The sequence below is a fragment of the Rana temporaria genome, chromosome 4 (genome assembly GCF_905171775.1).
Source record: "Rana temporaria chromosome 4, aRanTem1.1, whole genome shotgun sequence".
Classification (NCBI taxonomy): Eukaryota; Metazoa; Chordata; class Amphibia; order Anura; family Ranidae; genus Rana; species Rana temporaria.
This window is the reverse complement of record NC_053492.1, coordinates 30,640,654-30,651,352: the sequence shown is the minus strand read 5'-3', so window position 1 is coordinate 30,651,352 and position 10,699 is coordinate 30,640,654. Positions and strand designations below refer to the sequence as shown.

The 10,699-nt window shown below is 40.6% G+C and overlaps 1 protein-coding gene across 1 annotated transcript; it reads left to right on the top strand.

Annotated features, from left to right (window-relative positions):
* The first annotated feature begins 4,569 nt into the window (after positions 1–4,569).
* On the top strand, positions 4,570–5,514 carry LOC120935591 (olfactory receptor 2D3-like). Its single transcript, XM_040347640.1, has one exon. It carries the CDS (start codon positions 4,570–4,572, stop codon positions 5,512–5,514), a length of 945 nt encoding a protein of 314 aa, XP_040203574.1.
* Positions 5,515–10,699: the final 5,185 nt, after the last annotated feature.

Below are 10,699 nucleotides of genomic sequence, written 5' to 3'. Positions count from 1 at the left end.
TCGGCCAGTTCAGTCCTGGAGCCGCCGAGGACCTCGGCGGGCCGAGTTCTCCCATAGAACAACGAGGAAATAGAGAACATGTTCTCTATTTCCTCGCCGAGGTCCTCGTCGGCTTCCTCGGCCGAAAGTGTACACACGGCCGGGTTTCTCGGCAGAATTCAGCCAGAAACTCGGTCGGAAGCTGAATTCTGCCGAGGAAACTGGTTGTGTGTACGGGGCCTATGACTTCCTGGATTTCAGCCTTGCAGATCTCGCACATGCTCAGTGCTGCACAAGCAGTGTAATAGGTTTCAGATCAGGATTCAGCACCTGTACTGTCCAAGTCACATGATTCTTCGAGACTGGGGAGTGCACAGACTCCTGGAAAGTTACACCCACTACATTCCCAGGAGTCTGTGCGGTGTAGGTTAGGAAGCTTAAGCACCTAGGTGCAGGAAGAGGGAAGATTAACTATTCTGCCTAGCAACAACACTTTGAAGGCATCTAAAAAAAAAAAAAAATTCTTAAAGGACTAATGACATTTTTTTAAAACTACTGATGTACTGTTATATTTATGGGTGGAACACCACTTTAATCACTTCCATACCGAGGCTATTCTGGCACTTCTCTCCTTCATGTAAAAATATATTTTTTTTTACTAGAAAATTACTCAGAACCCCCAAGCATTATATATATTTTTTTAGCAGACACCTTAGGGAATAAAGTGGTGGTCATTGCAACTTTTTATCTTGCACGGTATTTGCGCAATAATTTTTCAAACGCCTTTCATGAATTAAAAAATAATAAATCAGTAAAGTTAGCCCAATTTTTTTGTATAATGTGAAAGATGATGTTACGCCGAGTAAATAGATACTTAACTTGTCATGTTTTAAAATTGTGCACACTCACGGAATGGCGCCAAACTTTGGTACTTAAAAATCTCCTTTATTTTTTTTTTTTTACAGGTTACCAGTTTAGAGTTACAGAGGAGGCCTATTGCTCTCACTCTAAAGCAACTGGGCGATTTTTTTTTATTTTTGCACTTTTTTTTTATTTTTTTTATCACTTTTATTCCTATTACAAGGAATGTAAACATCCCTTGTAATAGGAATGGTGTGTGACAGGTCCACTATATGGAGAGAGGCGGGGTCAATAAGACCCCACATCTCTCCTCCAGGCTGGAAAGCATGAGATCGGGAAAAAAAATCACTGATCTCATGCTTTCAGCCGCGATTGCAGCTTTGTTTACTACCGGGTACCCGTGTGTGACGTCACAACATCACACCACTCGGGCCTCCGATGGTCATAGAGATGACCGGTGACCATGTGGTCACTGGACATCTCTATGCTCTTCATTCAGCAGCGGCCGATTCGTTCTCCGGGCCTCCGATGGCACACGAGAGCCCGGAGAAGCACCGGATGGCGGCGGGAGGGGGGAGTGGCCCCTTCTGACGCGTGTTAGAATGATCAAGCTATGATCGTTCTTATGGTGCGCACAATCGCCACCTGAAAAAAATGATATATGAATGATGCCTATAGTTGCAGATATCCTCCCCCACTGAAGTCCAGGAAGTCATATGACGTCCTACGGTACGGAAGTGGTTAAGCACACAGCAGCAAAATAGGAAGTCAAGCGACTGGGAAAATTATGTTTTATTTATATTGTATAATCTCATATAACACATTCACGGCATAAAACCTCTAAACAATAAACTTTTGATCAATTTCAACACAAAGTACATAGTAATCAACAATCTGATAAAGATTCACATATTAAATACAGAAATAGCAGCTGATTTATTTATATACATAGCCAAGATAAAATTGAAGCCTAAATGGTCTGAATGATCTTTCTATATAAAATAAGGGAAGGGAAAAGAGAAAAGGTGTAACATAATTTCTGTAATAAATTGTTAAGGACATGAATTTAGGTCATAAAGCATAATATAGGTCCATGGCAGAATGGTGGTGAGAGTTGGTTGGTCGACACGTTTTGCGGCCTTATATCCGCTCATCAGGAGCATAAATTATGGAATTTATATCTGCTTTCTGCGCAACTGCAGCACGCCATCGTGAATCGCCAGTACATAGCAGGGCCTCATCTCCGGGCGCTGTGGTGGCTTGAAAGGGCAGCAACAACTGACACAGACAGATCAACGGCAGGTGAATGTTAATGAATGTCCCTACAGAGGTTGAGGTGATAGCCCCGATTGGGGACCTGTTAGTAAATGGAAGCCAAAATCCATGAATGTGTGAGTATACTAATTTACTTTTTATATTGTTCAGAATAAAATGGTTGACAATAAGATAGCTTATACATGCCCCAGTGGTTGCAAGCAGACTTTGTGCGGGCATAGCGTATCTGAGATACGCTACACCGCCGTAACCTAGTGAGGCAGGTTCTGTATTCAGAAAGAACTTGCGCCCTAAGTTACGGCGGCATAGCGTATGTGGTCCGTTTTATTATTTAGACTAAAAATATTTTCAGCAAGTACATTTGCTGAAAATATGCTGATTTTGCCAGAATGAAGTTATCCTTCTCACTTTTGTGAGGTGACTTATCCACATCCATACCGCGTAGGATGTGATATGGCGTCTTGGGATTTAGTGGGGGATATCTGAATGATGCCTGCAGCTACAGGCACCATTAAGATATCCTTCTCTTCAGGCGGCGATTCTGCATACCATAAGAATGATCATAGCGGCGGTTCCGCCACTTGATCATTCTTATAGGCGGCGGGAGGGGACAGCCCCCCTCCCACCGCCATCTGGTGCTTCTCCGGGCTCTCTCGTGCTATATGAGGCCCGGAGAAAGAATCAGCCACCGCCGAACAGGGAGGATAGAGATTTCCGGTGACCAGATGGTCACTGGTCATCTCTATGACCGTCAGAGGCCCGAGCGTGACGTCATAACGTACCCGGAAGTAAACAAATCCACAATGGCTGAAAGCATGAGATCGTTGAATTTTTTTCCCGGATCTCATGCTTTCCAGCCTGGAGGAGAGATGTGGGGTCTTTTGACCCCGCATCTTTCCATAAATAGGACTTGTCACACACTATTCCTATTACAAGCGATGTTTACATTCCTTGTAATAGGAATAAAAGTGATCAAAAATAAATAAATTATAAAACTCCCCTGTTCTCAGTAGCTCGTGCTCAGAAGCGAACGTGCAGGTAAGTCACGCCCACATATGTAAACACCATTTAAACCACACATGTGAGGTATTTAAAAGAGAGAGAGCAATAATTCTAGCTCTAGACCTCCTCTGTATCTGTAAAATGGTAACCTGTAAAAAAAATAAAGCGTCGCCTATGGAGATTTTTAAGTACCGAAGTTTGGCGCCATTCCATGAGTGTGTGCAATTTTAAAGCGTGACAAGTTAGGTATCTATTTACTCGGAGTAACATCATCTTTCACATTATACAAAAAAAATGGGCTAACTTTACTGTTTTTTTTTTTAATTCATGAAACCGTTTTATTTCCAAAAAAAGGCGTTTGAAAAATTATTGTGCAAATACTGTGCGAGATAAAAAGTGGCAATGACTGCCACTTTATTCCATAGGGTGTCTGCTAAAATATATACATATATATAATGTTTGGGGGTTCTGAGTAATTTTCTAGTAAAAAAATTATGATTTTTACATGAAGGAGAGAAGTGTCAGAATAGGCGCGATATGGAAGTGGTTAAAAGCACAAACAATCTTATCTTAGTCCCGTGCTATTTTCTGTAAACCACCAATTCTCTTCCCTCTATGTAATGGAGATGAACACAAAATGACATATTTGTTATCCAAATCAGGGAAGCAGCATTGGTGACAAACATGGCTTCCTGCTGTAGTGAATAAGTATGGATATCTAGTACAGAAAGTGTAGTAATCGGTGTATTACCGGTTGAAGAAAAGAAGAAAGTGTCCAACAATATAAATACTATTTTTTCTGTGTTTAGATATGCTTTGTATCTGACTTTTAGAAAAGTGGAGGCTTGTCTACAGCTTTCCGTTTTTTCTCCTGGTATCCTAACTGCATTGATAGTCTAACATTGTGAATAACCTTACAGGAGGGAGAGTACTAATTACATCAGCATGCTAATGATTCTTTATGGAGAGGAGAGGGAGGGGAAAGGGAGAGGGTGATAAAATGTCCTTAACCATTTTCACCCATCAGATGTACCATTATCATGAGTTTAGGTAGAGAATGCCATTCAGCTAATCCCATGCAGGTTTTTGAAGCCATAAGACTCAGGTAAAACACATGGTAATGGTAAATTATTGAGATTCTGAGTTTAGTGTTCTTATCCAGAGATCCTATGTACTTGGGTCTACCACCAGAAAGGTCTGCATGTTTAGGTGAATGTTTTCTATAGTTGTATAGGTTACACTTTGAACTTTTCATTTATGATAAAAAAAATAAAGCTTTGATAAGTTGATGACATTCATACACAATATTTTATATAAAACAGAGATACAAGTTTTCTTGAGTTATCTATGTACCATAAAATTAAACATTGTAGTATTAGCATGTATATTATCACATATTATGACTTTATATGATCCAAAAATGTTTCTTCATCACAGTTTGTAGTGATTGATATGCACACCCAAAATCAAAGCACTGTCATGGAGTTCATTCTTCTTGGACTCTCAGTGGATCCTTTCGTACAAATGTTGCTCTTCCATATTTTCCTGGTAGTTTACATGACCACACTGACTGGAAATCTCCTTCTCATTCTGGCTGTGAGGACTGACAAACGTTTGCACACCTCCATGTATTTCTTCTTGGCTAGTCTCTCTTTCTTGGACATCTGCTACACTTCCTCCATTGTACCCAAAATGTTAGTACATTTTCTTTCACTAAAAAAGAGTATTTCATTCACAGGCTGTGCTGTCCAGTTCTTTTTTTCCCTGTTCCTGGGATCAACAGAGTGCATGCTTCTGGCATTCATGGCCTATGACCGATATGTGGCTATTTGCATCCCTCTGCATTACAATATGATCATGAACGCAATGGCCTCTTTATGGATGATCAGCATATCATGGTTGAGTGGTTGCATCATTTCATCTATTGACACTTATTTAACATTTAGACTAAAGTTCTGTGGCCATAACATTATCAACCACTTTATCTGTGAGCTCCCTCTGTTGCTTCGGCTCTCTTGCAGTGACATCTCCACAGTCAACATCTTAAAACATGTTGGCACAACCATCTTCCTTTTAATGCCACTTTCACTAATCCTCTTTTCATACATCAGAATCATAACTGCAGTCACGACAATTCGTTTGGGGAAAAGCAAAGCATTTTCCACATGTATTTCCCACCTTGTGGTGGTGGTCATTTTCTATGGATCGGCCATATTTATGTATGGTAAACCTGAACATTTAGTCACAGAAGACACAGACAAAAAGGTGGCAGTATTTTACACAGTGATCACCCCGATGTTGAACCCCTTGATCTATAGCCTGAGGAATAATGATGTACAGAAAGCCATGATGCGACTAAAGATGAAGACTGAAGAGCTTAGAAGGATTTGCAGTTAATTAGGTCAGCTTGTTAAAAATAAAATTGGTACAATTTTCTACACTCCCCCCATTTTTTTGTCCTTGTTCAATATTGTTCATTGAATTTCCATTTTTCAGAAGTAACAGCATTAGATGTAACATTATAAAAAGTACAAAGAGGTATTGTGACCACAACTAAAGTCCAAGATTTGAAGAAGGACATACAATAAGTACAGGATTTACAATTAGTGAAAGGTATACAAACATATGTACAAGCCCTCAGATTTGGCTGTAGGATCAGACATACAAATGTTACAATTTAGGAATGTATCAATTACAATTGCATAAGATGTTTGTGGTGCAAACAAAAAAGGGAAAGAAAAGAGTTTTTAGGGTGGAGAGGCTTGAAAGGACTAGAAGAGAAAATGAAGGAAGTCTCAAAGATGGAGTATAGGTCTGAGGGTGGGGGTAAGAGTCAGATCATATCATATTCATAACATCTCAGGTTAATGAGTTGCCTAATCAAAAACAGGGCCTGAGAAATCACATGGAAAATAAAATTTGCACCAATAGTAAACTCAGGGGAATGTTCACAAATGCCAGAAGCCTAGTCAGTAAAATGGAGGAACTGGAGCTGCTATTACACGAGGAGGATGGGGATAATAGAAACTTGGTTTGACAGCTCACATGACTGGCTGGCAAATATTCAGGGGTATTCCTTTTTTTCGGAGAGTTAGGGAGGGTAGGAGTATGTATATATTTTAGGAATGACGGAATAACAGAATGACATCAGTGATGGTGCAAGGGGGAGATAGAGTCGGTATGGGTGGAACTCCAAAAGGTGGAAGGAGTGGGAAATTACTAGTGGGGGTATGTTACACTAGACCTAACCTGGAAGAGGTGGAAATGTATCTCTTTTCACAGTTAGAAATTGCAGCTAAACAGGGAAATGTCATCATAATGGGGGACTTCAACTATCCTGACTAGGGATGAGCCGAACACTCCCCCATTCGGTACGCACCAGAACCTTTGAACGGACCGACCGTTCGCGCAAACATTTAGAACCCCATTGACGTCTATGGGACTCGAACGTTCAAGTTCAAAAGTGCTCATTTTAAAGCCTATTGTGCAAGTTATTGTCGTAAAACAGGTTTGAGAACCCGGGTCTTGCCCCAGGGAACATGTATCAATAGAATTTTTTTTTTTTAAATGGTTGTTTTTTCTGGAGCAGTGATTTTAATGATGCTTAAAGTGAAAAAAAAAAGAAAAATTCCTTTTAAATATCGTACCTGCTGGGTGTCTATAGTAATGGCACATGTTTAGAACTGTCCCTGAACAAAATGAGATTACTATAAGAAAAAAGTAATTTAAAACTGCTTGCGGCTGTTATGTAATGTCTGGTCCCTGCAATATGGATGAAAATCATTGAGAAAAATAGCACTGACACAGACAGTACACACACCACATAGCTTTAGGTGCACACTGCAGAGGACACAGGCAGTACACACACCATGTAGCTTTAGGTGCACACTGCAGAGGACACAGGCAGTACACACACCATGTAGCTTTAGGTGCACACTGCAGAGGACATGGGCAGTACACACACCACGTAGCTTTAGGTGAACACTGCAGAGGACACAGGCAGTACACCACGTGAGAATACTGCAGGTAGCACAATCACCTGCCTGTCAGTAAATTAGGAAGAGCGGATCTAGCTAAACTATACAGTGTATATATACAACACCTGGGATGCATATATATCCTCTACACACTGTAACTTTAACTGACTAGCCTGCCTGCCTACCTGCTCTATCTACCTACAAAAAATTACACTCTCTCTCTGTCTTCTCTTTCTTAACCACCGCAACACACTACACAAGGCCGACCTGCAGGCGGCCTTTTATAGTGTGGGGCGTGTACTAAACCCCCTGAGCCATAATTGGCCAAAGCCACCCTGGCTTTGGCCAATTAAGGCTCTCCGTTTTTTGCAAGCTGTGATTGGCCAAGCATGCGGGTCATAGTGCATGCTTGGCCAATCATCAGCCAGCAATGCACTGCGATGCCGCAGTGAATTATGGGCCATGACATGTCACTCGAATTTGGCGCGAACAGCCCAAAACATTCGTAATTCGACGAACGATCGAACATACGATGTTCGACTCGAACATGAGTTTGACTCGAATACGAAGCTCATCCCTAATCCTGACATTGACTGGGCGGAGGAAATTGCACACTCTTTAAAGGCCCACTTTTCTTAAATGTTATACAGGACAACTTCATGTCCCAATTGGACGCATTGCTAGATCTGTTAATTACAAATGATACTGATCTGACTACAGATGTGGAAATATGGAACAATTTAGGAACCAGCAGCCACAAAATGATTACATTCTGCATACATCATAGAAAAAGGGAGGCACAAGGGGAGTACAAAACACTCAATTTAAAAAAAGCCAACTTTCCAAAAACTGCGTTCAATGTTGCAGTATATTAAGTGGGACCAAATTCTCAAAACATTGAACATGGAGGAAAAATGGGAATGCTTTAGAAATATATTAAATAAATGTTTCACCAAGTGCATTCCAAGGGGTAATAAATATAGAAGAACAAGGGTAAACCTGGGTGACTGAACAAAAACGTAAAATGTCTTATGAAGGACAAAAAATGGGCTTTAAAAACTATAAAGTGGAGGGGTCAGTGTTAGCAATCTAACAATACAAGGTATGCAATGCGAGGTGTAAGAACGCAATCAGGGTGGCTAAAAAAAGACTATGAAAGACACATAGTGGAGAAGAGTAAAAATAATCCTAAGATTTTTTTTTATTATATATATTAACAGTAAAAAAGTGAGTACAGAACACATAGGCCCCATAAAGGACAGGGAAGGGAAGATGGTTATAGAAGGAAAACGGGTAGTGGCGCAGGTTACAGTATAATGATATGCAATGTATAGTTCATATAACAGTCCTTTGAGCTGGATCAGCTCTGTTTGAGTTATATAGTCTTTGTTGATAGGGCAGCCTTGTGAAGGGAGTTGAAGCCACTCCAAATATGGAAGAGAAAAAGACAAGCAACAGGTGCCTCTTAGTAAAACTATTCAAAATTTAATAGCAAAGATGTATTCAAAAACTCGCATTTAGGTATGTGTAATCAGGCACAGGGAAGTCCAGTACAGTCACGCCTCGTCTCTGTAGTCAGCATGATGGTGTGCTCTATCTTTCCATGTAGCCAGTGTCCTGTTCACAGGAGACTTCTTGGATTCGTCAGGAACCAAAGCGTGGCCTGGAGCGCAGCTGGACGATCACAGAGAGGGGTGAGATGCAGAGCTCAGTGAGGTGACGTAGCTGGCCTCGCTTTGGTTCCCGGAAGTCTCCTGTGAACAGGACGCCGGCTACATGGACAGACAGAGCACGCTGTACTGAACTTCCCTGTGCCTGATTACACATACCTAAATGTGAGTTTTTTAATGCACCTTTGCTATTCAATGTTGTTCAGTTTTACTAAGAGGCGCCTGTTGCTTTTCTTTTTCTCATAGATGACAAGGATAAGGCAGCTATGTACTAAATGGTTTCTTCTCCTCGGTCTTCACACAGGAAAAGAAGAGATGAAATGTCACAGGATCTATCCTGTGGCTAACAGAGGCCAGAGTCTGGAAAAGATTAGAGAAATTTAACATAAATAAATCCCCAGAACCAGATGGCTTACACCCGAGAATCCTTAAAGAACTCAGTCAAGTTATAGCCTGACAGGATTTCTACCAGCTGGTTGGCGAAAGGCCCACATGGTACCAATATTCAAAAAAGGGCAGAGATCTATTCCTGGGAACTAAAGGCCCTGCTTTTCATTCAAGCGACGCACAACAGGGACATCGAGGGCCTTCTCCTGTCCACGGACGCAGAGAAGGCCTTCAATAGAGTGGCATGGGACTTCATGAAGGCAGTGTGCAGACATGTGGGGTTGGGCCCACGCATGCTTTCGTGGATTTTCGCCTTATATCATAACCCCACAGTGAAATTGAAAATAAACGGGACATTGTCTGAAAAAGTCCACATTATGAACGGCACTAGGAAAGGCTGCCCCATGTCCCCGCTGCTGTTCATCTTGTCTCTCGGACCCTTCATAAGAATAGTTAAATTGAATAAGGCAATATCTGGATTCAAAGTTCATGATGGGGAGTTCAAACTGGCAGCATACGCGGATGACCTACTTTTCTTCTTAACCAACCCAACGGACAGCATTCTCAATCTTCTGACTGAATTCCCACGCTACGGCTACATCTCCAACCTAAAAATTAATTTTACAAAATCAGAGGCCATGAACCTCTTGCAACCATCTGAGCTGTTGAGTCGGATTAAAGCTGGCTCAAATTTTAGATGGGAGGACCGAACCATTAAGTATCTAGGCACCTATCTAACGCCACAATTACAGAATATTTTTTTAAAAGCTCTTTTCTTATTAGTTATAGCGTTTTAACTTTTGTATATAAAGTGCCCCTAAAAGGTGGAGGCTAATGTTCAGGTAGTGAAAATCTGATCCTAACAAAGGCTTGCCCTCTTAGAACTTAAAGTATAACTAAATTCTAAACTTTTTTTTAGATATTGATAAAGTGGGAGAAGTTAGAACCCCTATCAGGTGTTTATTGCTGTCTGTGTCCCAATTAAGGGATTTCTAATTGTCACGATTTCCAGTGCCAACAGGAATGAAAGTAAAGATTAATGCACAATTTTAGTTGTTATCAGGACATGATCAGAGAGGAAATCCTCAAATGGGGACACTTGTTCCCGTGAAAAGTGACCAACAGGTCAGGAAAAAAGGGAATATCTAGCAAATAAAACATCAAATGAAAAAAGACAAAAAACTAAAAGTGGTTTGACACTTCCATCCTCTAAGAATAAATAAAAAAATGGCTTTAGATATAATTTTATGTCACTCTTTTTAATATACTTTTTGACAAAAACCTATTGTTTTTCTCTAAAGCCAATAATAAACTTTAGAAAAGGTTTATACACTTTATAGGAAGTGTTAATCAGTTCTCTAATATGCGAAACATATCCACAAGGACACATAGGACTTTGGGGGACAAAGCAACACACACTCATGAGACGCTGAATACTAAAATAAAAGCCTCTTCAATACATGTATTGCTGCACTATAGTGCAATTGGCAGAAAGACACCGATCTCATTACATCTTTTATTCTAATATAAAGACAAAAGGACAACATT